The following is a 27199-nucleotide window of genomic DNA, read 5'->3' as shown; positions in this document are numbered from 1 at the left end:
GCAAACACATTTAATGGGACAGCCATCAGTAGTATGATTGGCAAAACCCATGAAATCCCAAACTGAACAACACTGTCTTGGCAAATCAGTCTGCAACATCCATACATTTCTCAAGACCTAAACTTTTTAAGACTTTTCAGACAGAAATTTGTGCACAACCCCATCTCCAGCAGGACCCTTTGTCCACACATATATTACTTTTTTTGTTTCTTCTGCCTGCACTGTGAACAAATATTGCATTTGTGTTAAAAAAAAAAGAAAAAGAAAAAAAAGCTATTTTCAAAACAGGAAGAAAACTTCCCTATTTTGTAGTGCCAGGTTCAATCGGAAGTGTGTGGAAGGGGCTGTGTAACTGTAAAAACAATCTCCTCCCAGGTATCATGTCAAAAAACTGGACAATACTCTGCCATCACCTCAATTCTCAGCGAGGAATGATCATTCATTGGGAAAGGATCATCAGACCGAACCGGTTCCCAAGGAGGTATCCAGCAGACAAATCTCCTGTAACAATTTCCTAACCCCTCCAATCTTCTGCAATTCAGTTTCTTTGTTAAAACCTTTCTATTTGGTCACAAAACTGAGGTCATTTTGTCAAACTATGAAAAAGGTTTTGTTGTTATAATTAACTTTTACAGCTAGTGTAAAGTAACTTGACACAAAAATCCATTAAAGTAAGATTAATGAGGGATGGCAGCAAAGATTGAAAAAAGGGCTGGGTGAATGACTGTTTTTAACTGATCTGTCAGTGTAGCTCAGCAACATAAAATGCATTAAGGCATCTGTAAGCGGAAGCAAAACCCCTGAGCACAACCTGAGGTATTCAGTATGATAACATCAGTTATGACAACCTCTTTCAGTAGTCACGTGAGCATAATTTATGATTTCAACTTAATTTAACTTCAGGATTTGAACTCAACAGAAATAATGTACTAGTTTATTGATGATTTGAAACTTAGTTCTACTCATTAAAAAAAAAAAAAAAAGAAAAAAAGAAGAGAAAGCATGTGATAGCACAGGTGTGATGAAAAACATGGAGGTGCTTGAGACAGAAAAGCATTACTGACAGCATTACCTCTGGTACCACTCTGTGAGAAAGTTGTTCTCCTCAATCTCTGTTTAATTGGCATGTGCTTTTACTCTGAACAAGGGAACCTTCCTTTTAAAAAAAAAAATCACTGGCAGCATTTCAGAAATATTTGGTGTAATTGCTGTGACTTTAAAGAATGAAAACCTTCTTGGAGTAAAATTGTATCAGGCTAAAATGTTAGAATTTATTTAAAAGCAGTGAGGGAGGAATTTGCAGCACACATGTTTGTGATATGTAAACAGCAGGAAGACAAATTAGTAAAAACTTTAGAAAAAGTATTAAAAAAACAATAAAAGAGAGAAATGCAGTCAAAAAATAGGTCCTGTAATAAATGGGAAAATGAGGAATATTTTTTAAAGATACTTTCTACCATCAGTTCTGGAAAAAAACCCAAAAAACACCAAAACCCCCAAAAAACCTGAATGCATGTCAAAAATGGAGCAGAACTGAGTATTAGTAATGACAACCCATTTACACAGTCCTGTGAACAAAGCTGATGAGCCACTAGTCCATGTAAAATATCTCATAGGAAGGTTTTGCACCTTTCCCACTCATGGAGCTTTTTCTACTTTTAGTGGAAGCTCCTCTATAGAAACAGAATAGGAAACAGAGACCCAAGGGGTGGTTAAGTGGAGATCTGTGCCCTGTGACTGTCAGATTTTACAGGGTGTCAAATGCTATCATAGAGATCAGGAAATATGATTAATCTCACTGACATCAGTGGGACACTTTTTACTATTTATAAGGGTATTGAACTTCGCTCAAACAACAGTAAAAGAATCAATAAACACCAATCCTCAGCTATATGGACATACTTACAGACAACATATGATCCCTGAATGCTTTCAAATATTCCATAAGAGCTGTGGAGTTAATATGAAAAATAGGTAATCTAATATTTTAAATATTTTTTTCCTGTTTTTCCAATGATCATCTGTAAAAAAAGCTCTGTCCCTGAAATGTTACCTGGTTTCTTCTTACACCAACTCATCTATAAAATCTTCCTACAAATCTTGCTGCACTTACCTGAACAGAAATCTTTATGAACTTACAGAAAGGAAAGGAAATTTATATATATATATATACACACACACAAACATACGTGAACTCCTTTCCATAATCCAGGAATCTAACAAAACCACAGGCCAAGCTATCACTTTAAAAGGTAAATTGGAAAGGGAACTATTTTGTCTTCATTTACTTAGCAACCTTGTGGCAGTCCTAAGTGCTCAGAGCCATCAAAACCTGCTGGATGTTTTACAGGAGATGGTGGGCTTAAAGATTTACAGTTTAACCCTTCCTTTGGAAGAGGCAATTTTGCCTGATATTACTGCAGCACATCTTGCCTTTGTAACACGTGAAACATTCAGCCTGTAGCTACTGGTGATATGGGTCCAAAACAGGGAAAAAGAGCTGAAAGAGGCATGACAGCTGGGAGTTCAGTTTTGGTGCATTACTCTCAACAGCCCTTTGGATACAGAAACTTTCAGACAACACTGCTGCTTTTGAGATTAAGGTTTTTAACATGTTAAATGTCAGCATAAATATTATTATGTTTTTTTACTGTATGCTGTGTAAAAGCATTGTATCTACATGTTTAGAAAATCAAATCTAACAGACAGCTATTCAACAGGGATGGATTGATGTAAATCCATAGAAAACAATGGAATAGCAAGGGATGGGATATTTTAGGTACCACTTTGAAACCTAAAAGCTAGGCATTGAATCCTGAGATAAGTAATATAAGTAAAAGGCATCAAACGAGGAACTGTTTAATCTTTTAAGCTTTTTTTTTGTCTGTCATCATATCTGAGAACTGTGATTCTGTTAATAAGGTATTTGTCTTTTTTTTAATTTTTATTTTCTTTGACATTTAGTCAAATGTGCTACCTTTGCAAGTAAAAAAAGGTATCCGTTTGTCTCTGCCATTTGTCCTCTTCCCGTTCTCTCTTCCTTACACCTTGGTCATGAATGAGGTTAAATGATGCTGGTGGTGCCATCTGTTCACCCTTTTGTTTTGCAGGCATTGCCTCATGGAATCTGGGGAAGAACCCTGTGAAGTGGCTCAAGAGGGACTGGAACAGAATCTACTGTGGAAACACTGGGTTTGCGGAAGTATATGAAGAAAAATCACAAAAATAGTTTTGTATCAATTCAAACCCTGAAAAAACTGAAAACTGACTTGCTAGGAAATCACATGCCACATCAAATATACAGTTCTGTAACTAGGTGTTTTCTCTCCTCCTCTGTTGAAAGGCCACAGAAATATTAAGATGTCCTACATTTACAGAACAAAAAGTTCTCCAAGATGTAACATTTGATATATCATAATATTTCCAAAATAACAAAGCTATTAAATCTTGAAGGCATTACCAAATCTGAATTAAACTACAACAGATGCTCTATCTCATTTCTTGATCTTACGCACCCTTTGTCTCACAGTGTATTGCATTAGGCCAAGTCCTGCTCTAGTAAAGTTAACAGCCACAACTCCCTAAATACAGAAGTCAGAATTTATCCTCAAGAATGGAGCTTAATATTGGCTTCTCAGTTCTCTGCTAGTGTGACTTTCGAATTGCGCTCTTGAACTACCTGAATGTATTATCAGTGTTTCAAATACAGTGATGTTTTCACTTTGTTGTAAAAATAGGCTTTTAATACAAGACAGTATTTAGCAATCTAGTACCAGCCATCAGTTTGATATCAGCCGTGACATTATTTAATTTTCAGAATCACAGAGGTTAAAGCTCACTGAACTATAAACAGTTGGAAACATGGAGTGTAATCCCAAGGCACAGCTCTGCACAAGCTGTAATTTAAATCATATTGCATGCTAAGCTGAAAAGGCAGTGCGGGTCCCAGAGGGCATGAATAAATCTGCAGTCACTGATTTGCCACACACATTTGTGTTGGGATTCTGTAGCTGTGCAAATGTGATGTCTTCCTTTAGTGCAGAGGACCTGTCATCTACTGAGATTTGTAATTAAATAACCCAAAGAACAAAAGCAATTACTTAGCCTTACAAGCATTCAGACTGGAATTTACACGATTTCATGAACAAAGACAAGGGGAAGTTATGGAGACAGAGAAAGGGAGGCTTTTGAGTCTGCAAATTAATTCAGCTCTGTCTAGCTGAGATTTTAATGTACAGACCAGGTATTCACATACCTGGCTTCCTTTGAACTAATGATTTCGTCATCACAAACTCCACTCTGAAGTGGATGTTTCTCCATCTAAGGAGCCAATTATGTTTCCAGCTGGCTACATGCCACATCAGGTGCCGGCTTTGAGCAATCAGTTGTGTTAATTGCAAGCAACACTGGATGCCTTTTGGGACACGCAATTCACGGTTCAGGAATGTTAGTGTAAAGAGGGTTAGGTTCAGCCCCATTACCAAGAACAAGTCACAGAGTTTGCATAGGTTGAAAACTAACAGTTGTAGCTTTATGGAATAGGGGAATGTTGTAGGAACAGACTAAGGGGCTGTATCCTCACACCATTAAGTCTGCCGAGTGTGCTAGGCTCCTCAGCTACTTGATGGGCAGTTGGCTATGTGGTGGTGGAACCCTTTATATTTTAAGCTCAGCTGCTCTGCCCTCCCACTCCCCTGGCTGTTAGGTATTCTGATTCAGGCCAACTGGGCCAGGACATTAGCTCAAGAGAAGACTTTATCAGATGCTTACGAATGTGGTCTCCTCCACATTTACTGGTATTTTCCTTCTTTCTATTTGTCATAGTGGGAAAATAATAATTAAAAAAATAACATAGAACTTGTTTAATGTAAAGGAGACAAGGGCATAAAAAACAGTGAATGGTATAAATGGATGTTGAAGACATATTAAAAGAAGGCCATTGAAGTAATAAATCATACTAATGAAATGGCCTGAGCACTGCAGTGAGTAGGAATCAGTATATCTTCCTTGGTTGCATTGGGGATATGCTTGTTTATTATCAGCTGAAGGTCTAACCTGTGGTATTCTTTAGTATCTAACTTTTGTCTCAGTACCTGAATAACAAGTTTTAGTTAGTCTATCCATTTGTAAGGTTTGATTTCTAACAGATCTCGGCACTAGCACCATTTGAAAGAAGAAATCTGCCCAAAAGTTGGAGGTGATGAATGGGAAGCTTGAATTGAATCATTAGAGCTAAAGGGAGTTAGTGTGTGGTGGGGAGGAACTCGTACAAACCTAAGCCTGCAGGTGCTTAGAAACAGCATGGAGGCTCAGGAAGTGTCTCTAATACCCTTTAGAGGTTCAGTCCCTTGTGTCCCACATGACTGTACAAAGAAAACTTCTTAAAACAAAGCCATCTTATTTCTCCCTTTACCACAGACTAAAACACTGCCAAACACTTTTGCGTCTGAAGCTGTGAATTTTCATTAAATTCAAAGCAACTCACTCAGCACTCTCTATTTTTTTGTGGCTGAAACCTCTAATTCTCCCCCCACCGCCCTGCGGCCAGCGTGCTCTAGTCACATCACACTTAACCTTTGCCTTGGCTTCTCAAAAAAGAATTTGTTTCACTCTATTCATGGCTTCAACAGTTTGGCAAACTGCACTTGAGTGCTGCACTGGGCCTTTATATTGAACACACTAATCTGATTGTTTTTCCACTCTACAAACTTTGGGTCAACAATCAAGCTGCTGCCAGAAACTAATTAATTTGCAAACAGGCCCCATTTTCACAGGGGGAGAGCTTTTGAAACCTATGTCAGCAGAGCTGGTCACACCATGGTGACATGCATTGTCATGGCATCCACTTTTCTGGGTAATTCTCCTCACTAATTTTTCACCACACACATGAACTCAAATTACCCAGTCAACAGTAAATCTCTATTGAATGCCCACCAAACTCTGAACGTGGTGGCCTGAGAAGAGGAAATTGGTATTGACGGGGTCAACACTCATTAAATTGATGGCTAGAGCAGAAGAGAGAAAAAAAACACCCAACACAAGAACATAAAAAGACTCAGATGTATGTCATATCCCAATGAAGTGGGCTGTAACAGACCCATTCTAGCTTTGTTTAAATCAATTAGTATTCTGTGTGTGATCCCCTACAAGCAGATTTCTGCTTAACTTTTCTTGAAAAACTGGTTAGTTACTTTTGTGAGCAGGGAAGGAAGCATAATTTGGTAGCTAAAAGTCACTGTTTTCCAAGCATCAGAGCCATGATGAGCCCTCATGGAAATCTCAGAGACCATGGGAAACCTACTTGAAATTGCAAGGCCTATAACACACAGGCTTTGTCTTTCACATTCTGTCACCTAATCTGAACTTTCCTTTTCCTTAAGCTGATTTGGATCTTTGTAAAAACAATAATTACAAAGAAACCCATCGTATGCAATTTAAGGTGGGTTATACACCATAAACAATTCAAAATGCAGTCTTAGAACCTGAACGTTACACCTGTCTTGGACAAATTACTTTTTTTATAATTTCCTATTGAAATTCATCTCCAGGGCATGAGGAGATGCTTCCTATGATCTGATGCATGAGGGTAATGTGTTTATATTTATATGTATCTATAGATAGATATGGTCCTTTTAATCATATATTAACTGAGAGCAGTACAAAAAGCTTTCTAGTAGAGACAAGTGCTACAGCTTGCACTGCTTGAGTTATATACCAAGTTTGTCACCTTTATGTGAACATCACTCAATAAAAAACTGTCCATTGCCAACTCCACAAGTTATCCATTGGAATAAATACATACAAATAAACAATACTTCCCAGTTAAAAAAAAAAAAAAAAAAAAAAAAAAAAAAACCAACAAAAAAACCCCAAAACCAGAACAAAACCCCAGTGAAAAAAAACCACACAGCTTTCTAGATAATGTAGAATATCACTAGGAGTACTGATAATCAGACAATTGCTTGTGTTTATTATTCAGTGTGAGAAGGGTACAGGTCTGGAGACATCCAGGATGAAGTGTGAGGCTTGTAACATACCCATGCAGATGGGTTTTTACACAGCTCTGACTGCTGGAGGTAGCAGGTGAGACTCAGATTTGTTTATTTAAATCCATGTCTATAACAAGTAACTCACCTCAGTCATCAAATTTGATTCTGAACACCCAAGCAAGATTACTTGATTTGCCCTGTACAGCCAGGTGCACTGAGTTGCCACATCCAGCATCTACCCAGAGTTTATTCTGGTCCTTTTATCAAATTTCCTTCCCAGACAAGTCAGAGCCTAGGTGGTGGAAAGGGCTACACTCTGGTCTCCTCTGACATGAAGCTCACCAGGGTTTACTGGGTCATTGACCTGATATCACTGCTGACATAAACTCCCAATAAGTTAGCAGTTCTGAGGGACATCATCAACAGATCAATTCAGTGTACGTGAATGAGTGGAGATCTCCTAACTGGCAATCACTTACAAGTCTCTGATTAGAGAGAAACTGTAGTCTTTTCCATGCCTCTGTTTAGCAAGAGATTATGCATTGATCTGTTTAGGAATGGAGTCACATCCCACAGTGCTTGTTTTGAGAGCTATGAACTTCTTTCCTAAAACTGTACTGCGTGCAGCAGACAAACTTCTCTGGTCTCCGGTGGAAACAGTGCAGAAAGCACTCTTAGCTCTCCCATTATTTTTCATCTCATCTATAAAGAGAGTCATGCTATGAATTGCAGCAAAGTGTGGCTTCTAATCTACACTCTGAGCTATTATTTTTTTGGTGTGGATAATAGGGCTGACCAAGCTCAAACCCATAAATGAGCCCACGGTTAACCGTGTAATATACACATATCCTAAGTCAGGTGTTCCTGGACTAATTTGTATCCTAACTTCCCCAAGCATGTTGTGGCTATAGCTCAGACCAATATGTTTACTGACGCAAGTCTTTTTGCCCCAAGTCACATTTTCTACAATGTCAGGAGGTTCTCAAAGTGTGTAGTCAAACCAGGGCAATGTCCTCTTCTGCTTTATCCTTCCTACCTGCTTTTTCCACTCCAGCTTCAAAATACTCGTTGGTTACTTTTACCAATTTTTCATACCTGAATGCACTAAAATCCCATCCACAGCACTGAAATTTAGTGAAGAAAATGACCTAATCCTAGATTATGGGAGATGGGGAGGAAGGAGAGAGAGATACCTATTTCATAGAAGGATTTAAAGAATTTAATTCAGGCCCCTTAATGGGAGATTAACATTTTTCTGATTGTCTTTACTCACCATCTTCGCGATCTTCCTCACATCCAGAGGCACTATAAACCATATTCTCTAATTGCTACTTGGTGTTTGATTTCAGAATCATGTGTTTCACTTACATTGTATAAAGATTCAGGGAGCAGTTACCAGACAGGGTGAGTCAGTTCAAATACATGAGTATCTTCTGATGAGGTATTCAGCTAGACCTATGGCATCCTGAGTTGTAACCTTTTTCAGGTTAGTGACAGTATAAACTTCAAGTAATAACATTAAGAAAGAAGTGATTCTTCTGTGATTTCAGAAGAAATTCTACATTTCTTCCAAGAGAAAATGAACTGGTTGTAATAAAAATGTATAGAGAAAAAAATTTGTTACATTGCAATGAGAAAAAACATTTTAAAATTCATATTCAGGCTCTCAAATTTAGATCTACAGACTTAAGGGAGAAAAAACCCTGTAAATTGAGTTTGTGTGCCATTCTGTTAACATTATTATGCCACCGTCACCATAGTTTCTGAGTACTTCCTAGCACTCTGTTAGGTGACATTAACATTTGTCACACATGGAATTTATCACTGTGAAATTATTTATTACTATTCTTAGCAATGAAGATAATGGGAATGGGGGTGGGAGGGTGTATTAAGTGAGAAATGAGATTTGCATATATGGACATGTTTTGCTCCAGCAAGGGTCGGAGTTGTTCATGCCTGTATAAACAGCAGTGGGAAAGCATGGGGCTTGGTCCACACCGCAGCCTGCATGATAGGAGACACCAGCTGATTAATTTGGTTCAAATATAGAAATAAATATTTTAAATGCAAGAGATCCTTTGGGGGGGGTGGAGGGGGAGGTGGGCAGAGAGAGGGGAGCAAACACAAAAGGACAACAAAAATCCCCTCACTATTTTTGCTGGTAAGGTGGTTTAAACACATTCTTATGGGAATGCAGACATGAGGGAGACTTCTTAAGTCTACTCACTGCAGTCCTTTGTGATGTCAGGCAAATGTGCTATATGACAACACATACAATCTTATCTAAGTCCTCTTAAAACATCTAGGCTGCCTCACTGACTACTTGTATCGGGCAGCTTTTTTAAATTTCATTCCTTTGTGGTTTAAGACTTCTAATTTGAAGACTAAATATCTTCATATGCAGTTCATGCCCTGTTTTGTTGGAGCTTTTAATGTCCTTTATTTAAATAGTTCTTTTCTTGTTGGAGATTTGTTGTATTTGTAACATCTATCACCTCCCTTCTCCAAGAATATCTCAGATGTGCTTTATGAAATAACCTCCACGTACCAGAATGGTTGGATCCTATCTATGCTGTCACATCAGCCATTTTCCACATCTACTTACCTTTGTTAGTATGGATTTTAGTGCCTTCTGTATATATGTATTGGGAATATGTAGGAGGTGAGCTGGAAAGTGGGAAACTAGGAAGGCAAGGGACAAGGGAGTGGCACAAAAGAGGAAGGTGACCGTGGGTGTGTATATGTGGCAAAAGGGTTTGGTGTGGGTGACCAAAGATAAATTATGCATTCAAGAATGCAGCAAATGAACACATCCCACTCTCAGCAAGATTAGTTACAAGAGAACAAATATTAATTTCTAAACATCTTGCCACATTTAATATATTTTATCAGAGAGGTAAAAGTCCTGTAAACTAGCTGCAATCTTGTCTTTCTCTTGCCATACATTCCTATACTGTGCAATACATATATATTCAAAATTTTGTGTGTATGTTGCCAGTGTTGGGACATCTTACAACTGCCATAAACGGAAACAACACAGTGACAGCTAAAGTTCTGTATGAATGCCAAGAGAGTATCAAGTCCATGTTTCCTGCCTTGGAGCCTGTGAAATTTAAGAGGGCATTTTCTTTTTATTGAACAGTCGCTTGGCTTCTATAATTCTCAGCTGTTTATGTAACCGTAAAGTAAAGATTACCAAGGACAATAACCCCAGGGGACTTAGCACAGCTACTACGCCACTTTAAAAATTAAGCCATGGAAAGTATGCTAAAATAATATCATAGAGCTGGTTTAAACCTATAAAAAGCAAGGAAATTCCAAGGCAAGGCTGGAAATCCAGACTGACAGTCTCTCTTAACCCCAGGTCTAGTAAAGAGGGTCAGTGAGGCCAGTATTGCCTCACTTGTCTGGGGTGCAAACCAGATTCTTAATACTATCTTAATGCAGCTTTTGTGATTTCATTTCCTTTCAAATCTTCTGCAGCCCAATTCTGTTTTGCTTTTAAAATAAATGTTTATGGTTATTCATTTTACAAAATGTTAACAGTTTAAGGCCAGATCCCCTGTGCTTGTGTCAGGGAGGATGAGAGTTGCTCCTTCCACTCCCCTAATCTTCAGCTTGAAAACTGCCTTCAGTACACTGCTTTTGCACTGCTTAGCATTTGCTTTGGTATGCTGCACTGCCATTGCTGCCTTCTTGCCTCCAGCCATGCCCTCAGCCTTTGCATGACTGCTGCTGTGGATGGTCTAGAGTAAGCGCAGCATGTAGTTCACCAGGGAACTCCCTGGTACCAGGGGAAGCTGCTCTGACCTGTTTGGGCCTCCTATTTATCTTTTTTTATTCCTGAAGCAGTTCATAGAAGCAGGACCTGATCTATGCTTTCTTGAAATAACACTAGCTTCGGATGGCTCTGAACTATGAGGCGACAGTACATTTAAAGGAAAACAGCTTTTGCCTATAGGCAAGATTCTCTAAGATATATGTGTGACATCAAAGCCATTGCTCCTCATAGTAAAGCTGGATAGGAAAAGTTTTTCAATTTCAAGACTTTTTCTTTCTTTTTTTTTTTTTTTTTCCCTGAGAGTTCAAAACTACTCTTGACCCCTGCTGGAACCAACTAAGACTGTCAAACCTTTTTGAGCAGAGAAATTCCATGCACTTACCAGAGGAGCCAATAATGTCCAGTGTGAGCACGCACATGGATTATAACAAAGTACACGATTCAGTCTGGGGCACTGAACTGCAGCTTTTTGAGTCCAGGATGACTCCCTGAACACCAACTTATTTTACTCTGTTTTTGCAAACGCCTCCATGTGACATCTAGCCAAGTCTGTATCAATAATTAAATATACATTGCTACAGTGACTGATGTATGGTTCCTTACCTTCTAGATGAATGCCCCAACTACACAGCTATAGAATCAGTCTCCCCTGCTTTATTTGGCTTGGTGACTGTTTAATTATTTATACAAAATTAAATGTCTTTAGAAGTCTGTATTTAATATCTTTAAAAGACTTTAAAAGTCTTTAAGAGCTGCTGGTCATTACCTTCCCTTGGGCCGGGCACAGTTCAAAGCTCTCTTCCAGCAGCATTTAACTTCTTACAAAAGGTGGAGCATCTCCAAAAAGTGACTGTGTGATCTCTGTAGGAGCTCTGTGTTCATACTTAAATCCAAAAAACTTAATCGCTTTGTGTAATGTTGTCCTACTTGAATGCCAGTTCAGGATCATATTCAAATTCTGCAGAAAATTTGCAAGTTCTGAATGACTTCTCCTCCATTTTTGGTACCAAGCAGCTGTGTTTTCTGCACCCTGTCAGCTCTGACCTAAGCCTTGTTGTGGGAAAAGCAGTTTCAAGTTCCTGCTCTGAACAAAGTAAACATTAGCAAGAACATATAACTGCAAGTCTGACCGCCTAGCTATTAGAGTCCACAGGGTGAGGGTTTCTCTTTGTAAGGTTGATCAGAACTACTTTTCTTTCCCAGCATTCACTGTAAGTCCATGAGAATAGTAGTTTTTTACCTGAAGCTAAGCACACCATACAAGGCAAGTAGGAAAGCAAACCCACCGCTACTCAGCAATCCATTTCTTTGCTAAAAACATGAATAAAGCTCTGCAACCTTACGGTTCAAAACTAGTTTATATAGATCTTTAAGGGCGTACATCCTTCAATGAAAGGTTGTTTCATTAAAAGTATATGCAATTTAAATATATGCAAACATAAAGCTTGTTTTATAGTTATATTTAAGAGACAAATGACAAATGAGAAAAAAATCAAAGGACTGGCATGCCTACAGAATTTCAAAAACAAACAATGATAATTTCTGGATGCAGAAATTATGAATACTATGTGGAAAAACTGCCAGGACCTTATCACTGGGAAATTAGCAGTAAAATCTTAGAGTCTTTATTAGGAATGTTGTAATGCATATTTTAAGCCAATGTTTCTGTTTTAGGAACATAGCCTTATTACATTGCAATGGAGAGAGAGAGAGATATTTCAGAAATGTGCTTAAGGATCATTGTCTATTTTCCAAATAATTTCTAAAGGCCTCAGTTTGGTTCTGACCTTTTTTAAAATGTGTGAAACTTTCTGTACTGGAATGTAATGTAAGAACTACATTTAGACTTGAAAATAACCTCACCCTGTGCTACAACAAATGCTGTTTTTCTTCTTTCGTGCTCATTTTGGATGATACTTTAATTCTAGCGAGCTTGAGGTTCGTCACCTCTTTATGCACAAGTGTCTTCTCCTCCCCATCCTGAGCTCAAAGCAGTTGTGGTTTCTGCACCTTGTCAGATGTAACCTTAGTGCTAATTTGGGAAAAGCAGTTCTCACATTTAGTGCTGAAAGACTGATAACTGAATCCACAAAGGAACGACACATTTTCAGCGATGAAGTACAGGGGCTGTGGACAATGGCTGTGCTTTCCTAATGCATAAATCCTCCTGACTCAGCTGTCATTGCGCAAATCTACTGCACAAAAGCAGATTTTGCTTGCATGATTGGACTTTATGTCATCATGACTATCATAATAAAACTGAGGGTTGTGTTATCTTTAACATAATGTTACTCTACCAGGTACCAAGACAGATGGCTATGTCTGTAACCCTTGTACTTTACTGCCTTCTGTATCTGCATTACAGATATCTTGTCTATTATTGTAGTAAAATAAACCAATGAACAATGTTTCTGGGTTACTAGGCAAGCACAGACTGTAGGATTGAAATGTGATAGACCTGAATCTGTCCTCACAGTAACCCACATGAATTATGACAAAAGTAAATTTAACAGGACAAAAATCAGAATTGTAAACGCTTTCATATTAAAATACAGATTCATACAACTATTCTTTTATACATTTATCTGATACAATCTGATACATCCAATGACTATGACATAGAGCTGTTTATTCAACCTGCAATAGCAATTTGTGGTTTTAAATATGAACTTGGGATTGGTTTTGTTATGGATTGTATATACAGCTAATATAATAACCAGTATGATACTAGAAGTTCCTGATTGTAGCTAGTAAGAAATTGTTTTGCTAAAACATAGTCTGGGCTTACACATTAAAAATTGATGTGAATGGTTTACACTACATTGCAAAACCACATAAGAAAACCAGGACCTCAATTTGGACATAATAAATAACGTGGCTATGAGTGAAATATATCTAACCCAGCCCACCCCAAAACTCTGTAAATTCAAAACCAGGAGTGCAGATACAAGAGGCATGTACAGCAAAAGTGGCTCCTCAACTCTTCAAAATTTAAAATATAAATTAACTCAGAGTAACTACAGTTAGTATCACTGCCTCACTTAAACCAAATATCAGCATTTTCAAATAACGAATTCTCATTTCCAAAATACTCACATCGTCATATGGCTAAAGCCAAGTGTAAGTCCATTTAAATTATTGGAATACTGACTTCAGTAGAACTTGGCTAGAGTACTCAATATATTGTAAAGTATTTTGGTACATGAAGCCAAAACCCAGATATTCTCTGAAAAGTATTCCTCTCCCCACATACACACAGCCAACCAACTAGAGGCCTGATTAGTAATATCCGTAAAATAATGTTAGCTATTGTGCCTTGTTAAATCCCTATGGTTTGGAATACCCAGGACACCTTTCACTTGTTCCAAACTATTGACAACTCTGGCCTGCTGTGTTAGTTCTGCTGATTCACTTTCTGATGGACTTTGGTGTCTCGTGTCAGATTCCCTTCAACCCAGCCAAAAATTAAAGCCTATTCGAGGCACAGTCCTGCCTGGGGCTCTGTAACCACTTTGTGTTGACGTGTGGCTGATGCTCCACAAGTCTCAAGCTTCTGTCCAACTCCTGTGCCACGCTGAGTTAGCCACACTGTCTGTATATGTTTTAAATTTAATCACACTCCACAAATCTCAATGTAATTAAACAAAAATGCTTCTTTATAAATCACTTTTGATTAGTTTAACTCATTTAAGACAAAGTTCTGCTCCAAATAAACCAGGGGTGTATATGCTACAGATGTTGCTGGAACAAAGCTGTGTACTAGTCTTTAATGGCTAGATGAACATAACTGGATAAATGTACATTTTACATACCATTTAGCCACCGGGAGTCATGCTGCTCTGTTCTGATTGGATGATGATGCCCCAGAGTTCGGAAAATGGCAAAGTCCCTGCCCATGAAGTCTGCTGCTGTGCCAGAGTACAGTTCTCCATCTGCAGGAGGACATAATTGTAAGCAACATTTCTCAATTTTCCAATCATGGTAAGTCAGAGAAAGCTGTCAGCCCTATGTTTATATTACACTAATAGGGATAATAAGAAAATTACAAAGCAATAAGCCATGTGCAATGTATTGTCATTGAAAATATATGATTAACCCCAGTTTCTCATTGCAGAGCTCAACTGTAACCTCTCTCAAATGAGCTGCATCTCCCAACTGCTAGTGCAGATACTCTTCAAAAATATGTTTGGATTCTGAGGCTGGAACAGTGACAGCTTGTGCACCTCTCTCTGCCAGGTAGTGATATGCAGCATCCAAAGACCTACCAGCTGTAAAGTTACCCTGTTTTGAGTAGGACTGGAGACCTCCTCGTAACCTACTGATTTTTTGTGATTGTGTTGGGAATTGGAGAATCCAGATTATTCTCTATCAGTTCAGAAGGTCATCAAGGCCATTGATTTTTTTTATATAGAAATTGTCTTTTGGTTGATCCTTTGATCCTTATTGTGGTTGTTTTGTTTTCCCTTTTTCTTTTGCTGAGCGAGCAAGGAGAACCTCTGAAAACAGTATCTTCTACAGGAAAGAAAGGACATGCCTTTCTCCTCCTGGCACCTTTGTAAATGTGATACTGGCAAAGGGCAACAGATAAGGGAGAGAATAAATGAGATCATTCCCTGCTACCTTGACACTATGCATATCACAGTGAACAAGTGAATTAAAAATTGACCTTTTGATACTTCATCCCATAAATGGCACATACATAGCCATGATGATATTCATAATATTAGAGTCCCTCTGTGCCTCTCCTCAGCCAACTAGAAGTATCATGGAGGAGGCAGAGAGAGACACAGCCTAATCCAAAGGACCAGGTCAAGTTAAATACCTGCCAACTGGTATGAGGATAGTAAGTATGTAGCAATCAGACACAGAAAACAAACAGGGATCAAAGATCAACATGTACCTTTGTGGCATTAACGTAGCACTTGTTCATTAAATTACTCTGAACTCAAATAGCTATAAACACGTTTTTAGGACTGTGCCCTTCTACTCACCTGTGCGAAATGAGATACACTGCCCTACACTTTTAATATGGAATGAAAATCTATTATTCCTTCCAACTGTGGTTGCAACTGTGATTTTTAAACTACCCATCTTATCTGGGTCTTCTGGGAAAAGGAAGTTGAAAGATAAAAATAACTCTTTCTTTAAGTTAAGCTAATATATTTTGCATAGTCATGATGAACTCTACGATATCCCTGTTTTAGAACAACCTGTAGGAACAAGTTTATAATTTTTCATGGCAATTGGTGAGACAACCATGTCCAAGCATGCCTACTGGACATCAGTGGCCTTCCCCAGAAAACTGACACCATGAAACTATCAACTGAACCTACAGTGACTCTCTAACATATGGTAGTTATGAAAGTTAGGAAGGGTGAAAACATGATAGCAGAAAGGCGTGGAATTGAATGAATTCACAGCAGAGATTAGAAGCAAATAGACCAGTCATGCCCAGCGGGAGGTGTAATCAGAAGTGAAACAGAACAGCATATCATTAATTAACAATTTATCATTCCTCTATGTCATTTTCAACTTTTTAAAAAAGGGGAGACAATCACTTAATTACAGTGATTATTATGTACAGGGGTATGCAGCTGAGATTTTAAAGAACATAAAACCGTTTTGCTTGTGAAAAGGGCTTTGATGCTGTGTTTAACCTTTCTTTAACCTTATCTTCATTTTCTCGTCTTTCAGTCCCTACTGAGTTCTGATAAATCGATACAAATCAAAGGGGAAAAGGAAAAAAAACAAGCCCCATTTTGCTTCCTAGTTATCAACAGCTCTAAAAGTCAATCAATAAAGAAAAAAACCCTATATTTAAACTCCATTATTAGAATTAAAACTAATATAGCTCAAAAACTCATTAAAATTTAAAATTTGCAATATTTAGAATTACAACGGGAGTTGGCACCTCAGCTTCTAATAATATATAAACATGACTGAAAGTACTGTATGTTCCAGGTTTGACTCAGTTCAACCCAAGACTTTTTTCATGCTACTAGGCTCTTATGGCTGATAAAGTAAAAGTTTTGCCAAGAATAGGCTTCAGCTTGTTCCAAAGGGGGAAGGGTCTGTAGGAAACTATCTGACTTTTCTTTGCTTTCTACTACAGTCCCTCCAAGTTTCATTATACCTAGAGAACTCCCAGAAGTTTGAAGTGATTCGGTGTAGTCATGCAAAAAGGGACTTGTGACTTCTCCTTGATAGAAATACCAAGGAATACCATTTATTTTTGTAAGGCTTTAGATAATTCTTGCTAAACTCAGGGTGAGCCTCAAGTCATGTCCCAGATGTGCACATCCTTTGAGCTAGTACTAGTCAAAAGCTGTATGAGGATTTTTGCCTCCTGTCTTGATAGAACTACATTCATTTTTGTTTCCCTCTGCAGATCTCCTTTTGGACTGAAATTTACTCATTGCTGGTCTAGAAAGTGATTCTTTTATGTCATTAATAGTATTCATTGTGCTGTTTCCATTGTCAGTAATTTTAAATTCAGTTTTCATCAAGAAAGTGGAAATGAACTTCTTGAAAACAAACAAACATTTCTCAAGGGGAAAGAATGAAGGAGATAAAAAAAAGTTGAGACTTTGTATTTCTATCCCAGCAGCATAAAAGCAAGCAATGAGTGTTCAGACCAAGCTGATGGCCCTCAGATGTTTGTATACAAAAAAGCTCTATGTTTGGGACACAAAACACTTGGTGTTAAAGCAGTAGCATGTTGACATAAGAATACAAAGAGAAATACATCTACTGACTTTACTAAATAAAGAGGAGACAATTAAAGTCCACAAAAATACATTTTTTCAGGAGGAATCGTTTTCCCACATAACTGTAAATAAGCAACACAAATCTGTGACACTTCTCCAAATTCATTTGATAGAGATGTTAAAAACTAAGCAGTATACATTTATTTGCTGAATTGCTTCTATTCAGCTTTTAAAGAAGGCTGCATTCTTAAAAAAACCAAAAAATTTTGGAAAGTACAGCAGTGTAAACTTCCTTTTTGAAAGAAATGAAGTTGAATGATTGAGGAATACAGGCAAAACCAAGCTTTGAATGTACTGATTGGTCTCACTGGTAAAATGGTTCCCAGTTGAAATCTGCTATCCTTGGTTAGTATGCTTCATCACTAAAGTTAAGATTTTCACAAGTACACAGTAGTGAATTGACTTAGTTCCTTTTAAAGTCAGCAAATATAGCTTACAAAAAAGTAGAATAAACTCTAAAAACCTGAACCTTATATGTACTTAGTATCCAATTTCTAATAAATAGGATAGTAAAGGTCTTCCTTGGTGAGAAATCCAGTGTAATTCAGATTTTCAGATCACATCAATCCATATTTTGGAGTATTAAGGGTACTAAATTATTTTTAAATGTAACTTTTTTTTTTTTTTTTTTTTTTTTTTACAAGAGTGAAACACAAGAACCTAAATAGGTTTGCAGATTTTGGATCACCGGAGTTTTTGAAAATCCAAAAGGGTCATTTCCTAAAGAGCAACTGACTGACAACGGGACAATGCTGTCTCCTTCTCTGAGGTTTTTCTCAACTATCCCAACACAATTGCCTTGGACTAATATATTCAGTGACAAATTTCTCTTGTAAATACATTCTTTGAAAATGTTGCTGCCTCTCATTTTTCTCCTGCCCTGAAATACACACTAGTGGTGCCCAGGGACTGCTGAGTCTCTAGTTTTCATGCACTAGCCTGATCAAATGGAAATGAGAATGGTTGAATAATGTCTTACATTATTAGGAACTAGTTATATCATGTTCCCAGCTGGCGTTTACTTAGCAATAACTACCTTTAATGAACAATGTTTGCAGGTGGATGGAATGAGGAATGTACACTGGAAAAATATTGGAACAGTATATAATGATGAACTGCTTGTTTTCATTTTGTGGGGTTTTTTTCTTAATATTATTGATTTGGTATGGGTTTTTTTTAGGATAGAAGGAAAGCTAAAGACACTTTTTACACTTCTAAGTGTGTCTTTCAGCTGAAATATAAAATAAGAATCCTTTAATAGCATTAATGACTATTAAAGACATTGAGTTACTTTTTGCAAATTAACCTTGGTGTTTTGCCCAAATTCCAGCATGTGTAATTACATTTCATTTACCTAAGATTTACTTTCTAGTTACAGAGTCAAGAACTCCTCTTCCACACTTTGCAAAATGTCTGTCTAGTGTTTCTGATGAATAACAGAGGTTATTTTTCCCTAACTTGATTATATAAATTACTCTTCTCAAATTTCATCTTCTTGGTAGGTACACTGTGTTACTAATTATAACATTGCATTTTAATGAGTGCTATGTAATTGTTTTAAACAGTTTTCCCCTTGAACCTAAGATAAATCACGGTAACTTGTGAGGAGAAATACTTTTGGCACATGAGGTGCTGGGAGTAACTGAACTGTCATTGAGATCAGGAAATTGGAAGAGGCAATCCATCCATATTGTCATAGAATCTTAAAGGTTGGAAAAGACCTCTAAGATCATCAAGTCCAACCATCAGTCCAACACCACCATATCAACAACACCATACCCTGGAGTACCAGATCTACACATTTTTTGAACACTTTCAGGGATGATGACTCCACTATCTCTCTGGGGAGCCTGTTGCAATTTCTGATCCCTCTTACAAGAAAGATTTTTTTCCTTATATATGTATATATATATATATATAAAGTATGTTCCACACACACATATATATAAATGTATATAAAATATGTACTCCTTGGTGCGAGATATTTGTAGTCAAGAGGCTCCTCTGGCCATCATGGCTCTACTCACTGCTTCATTCCAGTGCTGTCTACTTCAGAGAGCAGTTGGCTCAAACCTTTCCATGCTGTAATTGCTTGCTTGGTCTGCTCATTCCCTGTTCCTCACCAATTTTTTGTGGAGGAGATTATTTTCTGGGGTCACCACTTCACCGAAAAAATTATACTTTTTTTGGCAAAGGTAGGAGTAAATCATTGTGAACCAGCGGTAAATCTGGTGTACAATTTCTGAAGTATCAGGGAAACCTCTGCAGTAAAGGACTGAAGTAAATGCAACATTATAATCAGTAACACAATATGACTGTGAGGTACTTATGAGGAGGTGGAGAAGAAACACTGTTCATGTTGAGGAAGTGGGAATGCTAATTTTAGCTTCACCCTGAGTTTTTTAATTTCAGTGAAGTAGAAATTAATCACTGGCTTTGAATGTTGAATTCGCATCGTTTTCTATAGTGCTAATACACCCATGGCTCTAATTGAAGCCCAATTCAAAACAAAATACGATGCTCAGTCTACTGTTTATTAGGAGGAAAAATACATGGAGTGAAAATTATAATGATAGAGAGTGGGCTGAAGAAGCAAAGATGTTTTAAAGACATGAAATCTAAGCCAAAGGAAATAAGATAATCATATTTGTGCTGGACTGAAGAAAAAAAAATAGAAAAAAGGAATGTGAAAAGCTAGACACTGTTGACTTTGTGCAGTTGCATACCGGGTATACCATGTAATACTGGCTTGTCATCATTCTCTTTCTTTATTGTATATTAAAGTAAATAGTAAAGCCATTCCCTTGAGAGTAGCTCTGCCACAAATTCAAGTTGCTCCAGGCACTAATTTATACACTGGCCTTTTACACACACATTTTTTGCCTTTCTGTTTGTACAGAGTACAAGTTAGAGCAAGATGTGGATGTCTTTCTTGTTTTTCCAGTTAAAAGTGCGTGTCCCCAGGGTAGCTCATCACCTGTGATCATTAGGGGCTTCCAGGATCAGGAAATGAGGCACACTTAGGACTACATTTCTGATGCTCTCTATTTTGAATAGCTTAATTTTTAAATGTAATGTAAATATAACAAGGATAAATAGTAGGCAAGGCCTCAGACTAGCAATATGGACAAAGTACTGAAGAAACCAATGTATCTGGTTATGTGTCATTTCCCAAAGACTTCTGAGATAAAAGAATCGGCAATCTCCTGAATTTATCATTGCCCCCTTGGATTTGAACTTATAATAAATTGCTAGAAAGTTGCACATTAAGGAAAAAACGGTTACACATGGTCAGAGTCCTTACAGAAAGAAGAATCTAATTTGTTTCACTCTTAATTTCTTCTCCGAAAACATCTTTTTGTGTTTTTTTTTCTTTAAAAGAGAAAGGAGAACAATGAACAAAATTAATTCAATTATATAAGTTAAATCAATTAGATAAATTGAACCAATTGGATTGGTTCAATTAGATTAATTCAGTCCAGGTACTCTGTACATACATACTCCATGAAATTAAGTATTACTAATTCAGAAATACCTGATTTATGCAGTTCTATCTGTTCTAAACAGGAGTTCAATTGTATTCACTGTCAAACAGCTCTCTTTAGCTGAAATTTTGTTTTAGGCCTAGACCTGTGGCCACTTGTTCATGTCCAGCTCACATGCAGATACAGTTGGGTGATGGACCTTCCTTGGCAGGGAATCTGAAGAAATTACTTATTCCTGCTCTTACTTTGCTCTCAGCTGTGCTGCTATTACCATTACTGAGGCCTGTAAATCAGGCAATTCAAACTCTGGAGTGACCCAGCTCTTAGGAAGAGAAGTGCTTTGCAGAATCATAAAATCACAAACTAGTTTGGGTTGGGGTTGGAAGGGACCTCAAAGACCATCTAGTTCCAATCCCCTGCCATGGGCAGGTACACCCTCCATAACCCAGATTGCCCACAGACCCATTCAACCTGACCTTGAATACTTCCAGGGAGGGAGAAGCCACAGCTTCTATGGGAAACCTGTGCCAGGGCCTCACCACCATCACAGTAAGGAATTTTTATCTTGTATCTAACCTAAATTTACCCAAGAATAGAATCTTTACGGTTGGAAAAGACCTCTAAGGTCATCAAGTCCATCAAGTAAGTCATGTCTTGGAGTGCCATGCCTACACATTCTTTGAACACCTCCAGGGACAGTAACTCCACCACCAATCAAGGTCTTGCAGAGGTATAAAGTGGCTCTTGCAATATTTGATTCTTGGTTCACACATACCTTATTTCTCAAGACACCTGGATCAACTGTATTAAAAATGAAACCAGAATTACATTAGCCTGGAAATAAAATGCGTTAAGCAAAGCCTTATCATAGGGGCTGCAAGGAGACAAAAAAGCAGAAATTAATTAAAAAAAGCAGAAGTGAATGCAGTTCTCATTGAAATTGTGTTATGGCACCTACCTACTAAAAGAGAAGCTGTCAGCAGTTTAGGATCATAAGGACTTTTGCCTCGGCCATTTTCAAAATGTGAATCTTCCATTCTAAAGATGTTGTCCTGTGAGGTGGAAAAAGGGGAAAAAAACAGTATTATTTGATGAGAAAACACTGAAAATAATTTGAACTAAACAGAGAGCAGTATATAAGATTCATACTGGGTTTTGTGGCTTCAGGGAAGTCAAACTAAGGATCTGGTAAAAGTGCTCACCTTTTAATCAGTATTGTGCTGAAGGCTAGCCGAAAGCATAAATACACATGCACAGCTTGTGTCTCATCTATTCTACTTCAGATATAATTTGCATACCTTCACTGAATTGTTTTGGCTTCCACTGAGAATATGTTTGAGTAATAATAACTGAAGAAGCTGGAATTCGAACATTTTGTCTGAAAAAGACAATACCTATTTTTCATTGCCTAAACTTTTCTGCCATATCCTGCAAGTGTATATTAGTGCATAATACTATGTTAAATCCTCTCTTGCGACCTCAAGTATTTAGTGACTTACTGTTTCATGCATCCTGAAATTAAATTTAACTGTGTCAGCAGAGCTTTTGTTTTGTTTTGTTTTCAGTACTGTGCAATGAAACTTTTAAATATACAAGCTGAGGGCAAAGCATATGGGGATATAAACTAAGATTAAAAAACTTCAGTCAACACTAAGTCAAATCAAGGTCTGTAAATCCAAAGCTATGGTCTTTTCAGTACATTTAATTATTTTAATTTTAACTGGGAGACCAGATCTGCCAATATGTTTGAAAAGTATGTATATCTTACATTTTGCACTGAGAGTAAAACCAGAAGAATAGATGTTTTTTGCACAGTAGATTTCAACAATCACAGAATAGTAGTGGAGGTTACACTGAAAACTGAAATGCCAATTTCCTACCTGCACTGTGGTTAATTTGCAGTGACACCTAATTACATCAAGGAGCCCCAAAGCTGAAATAACTCCTGCCCCCTGACAGTTTCTCTGGTTACTTAGGCCTTTGCACCCAGGTCAGTTGCTTATAGCTAAAAATTCTCTGAGGTAGATGCTGAAGGATTTCTTTAACCAGTATTTGCAGGACCAAGTATCTTAGGGTGTAATAGTAACTACACTTTGATACACCCTTTTTTTTTTCTTATTGACTGATCAGGGATCACTCGTGTTTTAGGAAAATAAATAAAAAGTAACTACAGAAAATATGTGTGAAATACATGCATTGATAGTAGAATACAACCAAGAAGCTGTTAAAATATTTTTCCCTATTTATTTCAGAACTTGATTCTCAAGTCCCTACAGTGCTTACTGCTTCCACAGATTTAGAAACTCCCCTTTCTTATTGTCCTCTTCCTTTTCCAAAGACAGAATCATAGTGCTGCTGTGTAAGGGCTCTCTAGATATCATTAGGCCCAGAAGGACTTGAAAGAAATCTATTGTCAACGTAGGGTACAGCCAGTGTTGCTTTTGTCTTGTCAAGTTGTGAAAACGTTCAGGAATACAAACTACATAAGCTTTCCAGGTGACTCTCATTGCCTTCTTAATGAAGCTTTTTTTTTTTTTTAAATCAAACCTTACAAGGAGCTTATGACTTTTATCATTATGTCATTTGCAAGTATGGTAAAGAACAGGGGACTTTCCTTTTCATATCTACCCTCCAAGCAATTATACACTGTTCCTAAGCTGCCCATTCAGCTTCATTTCTCTAGAAGTCTCAGGCTACAACTTCATGAAGGCTTAGCTAGCCTGAAAACTCCAGAGTCTTGATATGGTCTTGTGTTCACAAGTAAAAGTCTTAAAACATCACACAATATTTCACTTTCAAGGACAACTCTCCTCTGCTCAGTAATGGAGACCTGACACTCCACAACGTAGTGGCTGATGAAAAAAAATATAAACAACCGAAACTTTATTTGGTAATTTCTTTGGTATTTTTTTTTTGTATAGTGTGAAGATTATTCAGGGAAACAGCTGATGTCTTTCTCACAAGCTGTGAATTCAAGTGTTTGGAAGCAGAGGTCTCCATGGCACTCTGCCTTCTCCATCTTGCTACTCCATACTGAATCCAGGCATGAGATCTGCCTGTGACCGAACATACATCCAAATGGTACTCTTTAAAAGCCACTAATTCCATGTTTCTGTAACTGGGTCATGGGTTATACTTTTTATTACAGGCTTGTTTAATTACATCATGCAAGCACATATCTGTGTGTGCATATTACACGTTTTCAAAGGAACATCAGAAAGACATCATGTTTCACTCCATTTACTGAAGAAAAAGGTGAAAGGAAAACAGCCCGTCAGCAGGATAGTCTATCTGGAGGGTCTTACTGCACTGTGAGATAAAAAGTTTGGACAAAACATTATGGAGTTTGATCCCAGAATTCAAGCTCAATCTCCTAAGGCATGTTCTTGTAGATGTGGCCTGCCTTATTGTGTTTATACAGTCATCCTGTATCTGTAATATCTTGCACAGTATTATATTTCTTCCATTCCCTTTGTCTTTCTTCTTATTTCTTAATAGTCCAGACACATTCCTTACTCCTATCCAATTTTCTGACTCTTGTTACTTCTAACCAGAAATGAATAAATAATGAAAAAGAAAACTGTTTGTGAAATTCTGCTGTAGGGTCCATATCTAGATGTTGCACAATAAATAAAAGTGGTAAATTGAGGAGAATGCTAGACCTCAGCTACAATAATAGAAAATGGCACTAATGCTACAAGCCACTATTGAAAAATGTTATTATCAATCTACATTTTCTTGGGATTTCTTCTTAGTAGATAATTGCTCAACCTGCACACCAATGGATATTTGATAAGGCTATAAAGTCAGTGGCATGACAGTTAAAATACAATATATTCCCACAATAATCCCATGTGTCATTATAAGACAAATAGGAAACAGATGTGGAAAAAGATTTGGTGTAGGAAGGATCTGATTTTTGACTGTATTCTTCTGGTTTATGTTACTGTAACTCTACTGATATTGGTGTGTAGTAGACAAGAAAGAGTGGAGAACTAGGTCAGTCAGAGATGATCTACCCTTCTCTTTGTGTTCATGGAATAAAACACTTGAAATTAGAGGCATGACAGGGAAATCCCTCAGTGTTTTCGTATTTCAGTTAAAATGCAGTGTAGAGACATGTATAATAAGTTTTCAAATGTATGGGTGAGTACACTGTTAAGTGCCAAATAAATATATCATGGTTAGCCTGAGGCCCCAAGGAGTTTTGATAAACATGCTATAGGAAGTCTAACCTGTCACAAATAAGGCAACTTGCCCAAATAGCTTTTTGGATGCTGAACTCAAACTGCCTCTATCTATAAACCAAAAATAAATACAGGCAACAAAGGAATAAACTCCTTTCTATGTATATCCCCATCCCCATTTTAAAAGCTTACAAAACCATATGACTAATGATAAGGACTTGATCATACTAGTCACTGGTTTGTGGCATTTGCACCCAAATTCTGCCCTAATAGGCCAGAACAGTAAAATATGAGATGAGAAGTCAATGACAATATTTGACAGCAAAATTTCATCCCTTCATTTTTTACAAAAGCTGTGCTTGATCATTTTCCAGAGAGTTAACCTCTGTATCAGACTGGAAACTCAGGCCATGCTCCTAGTGCTATAAATTGTCCTACCCACCTAATTTGCACCTGAAAATCTGTGTATGGGCAGCAAAGATCAAGGGTAGCTCTTGGGCAATGACTGAGGACCAAAATCAATATGCATGAGCTAGCAAAAACCAAGACTCTGCTAGGCTTAGTGGGACTTTGGACTGTGTGAGCTTGTCCTTCTCTTGCATAGTACAAGCAATAAGCTTTTAGCTATAAAGAATGAACAGTATTTGCTCTTAGAAAAACATTCTGATCAGTTTATAATTTTGCTACCTCTTGGGTATTACAGTGAATTGAATGCAAAGAATGACCTTGCAGAGAGTCAGCAAATACTATATATAGCTGTAAACAGAAAGAAAAAAAAATGTGTATTTACCAAATGGTCACTGGTTTAAAGTTTTGTAAAGGCTGTTATAAAATCAAAGACAAGAATTTATGGCAAAGTAAGCTTGCCGGGCTGAAGGGAATTCTCTAGAAATTTAAAAAAAAACAAACCAGTATCAGAGAGAGGTCTTTGTAACCTTACGAGTCCAATTTATTGTCCAAACACCTTCTTTAGTTGCATTGGTGGCCCAAAAGGACATTGCAATGTACCACAAACATTTTTTAAGATACTAGTATGTAAACCCCTTGGTGTAGCATGTTTTGTGTAGTTGGTGCTGTGTTATTAAACTCTAGGTTTAAATCTCATTGATGCTTCTTTTTAATCCATAATAAAACTACTTGAAATGAGAGACTGTTTAGGTCTAGAAATTCCACAATCTCATAATGACAACTACTGACTTCAAGATGAATACCATGATATTGAGTGGTGACAAGACATTGCTAATTGACAAGACTTATTTCATATCTTGCTATTGAGTAGCTTCAGTCAGCCAATGTACCATTAGAATATGTTATACATACATATACACATATATAGACCAGCTGTATACCCATTTTTATATATATATATATATGTATATATAAACCTAGTATGATAATTTTTAAGCCTTTTTTTATATCTCTGGCAGCAGCTAGCCCATCCAAAAAGGTCTCAACAAAGCAAGGACAAGAAAGATGAAAACACACACCAGTTGGTTTTGTTTTAATATGTTTTTAAATCTTTCACAGTCTAGTAGTTCTGGTCTGTGAGAACACATGTGGTTAGTTAGGAAGAGCTAACCCACCAGAATGGACAGCACTGATTGTTGAATTTCAGGCTGATTTTTCTTTCCTGGGAGTTCACACAGAAAGCATCCCAGAATTGCAGATCTTAACGTAGCAAACCTGCTGCTGGTCAATAATGAATTAATGCAGTGCAAGCAAATGATGTGAAGAGGCTTTGTCGGTGGAGTGTGTACAGCTACTAAGAAGATAGTACTGCTTTAAATTATAAGGCATGGAAGTAGTAGAGGGGTTTGATAGCAGTGATGCTCCCCAGATCCTCTAGTGTAGTTGAAGGAACTCATATCCTTACTCTTGTAACCGCCAAACCATAAAAAGAAAGGAACACATCTTCCAGGAGCTAGCTGATTTCCATAACAAGCTGCCAAACAGTAACGTGGGATGGTCCAGAAAGATTCAAAACACCAAG

The 27199-nt window shown here is 37.5% G+C and overlaps 1 protein-coding gene across 1 annotated transcript in view; it reads right to left on the bottom strand.

The window, feature by feature from the left end:
• SEMA3A (semaphorin 3A) overlaps positions 1 to 27199 on the bottom strand; it is a gene marked incomplete at both ends in the record, with an annotated part of 169519 nt that overhangs the window by 43773 nt on the left and 98547 nt on the right. The window contains 2 exons of the mRNA XM_084268648.1: positions 14583 to 14702; positions 21981 to 22074. Coding sequence (XP_084124774.1) covers positions 14583 to 14702; positions 21981 to 22074 — 214 coding nt within the window. The remainder of the gene's footprint in view (positions 1 to 14582; positions 14703 to 21980; positions 22075 to 27199) is intronic.

This window comes from Gallinula chloropus (genome assembly GCF_964237585.1).
Source record: "Gallinula chloropus genome assembly, chromosome: 1".
Taxonomy (NCBI): domain Eukaryota; kingdom Metazoa; phylum Chordata; class Aves; order Gruiformes; family Rallidae; genus Gallinula; species Gallinula chloropus.
Note: the sequence above shows the minus strand (reverse complement) of the source record. Positions and strands in the feature narration are given on the sequence as shown.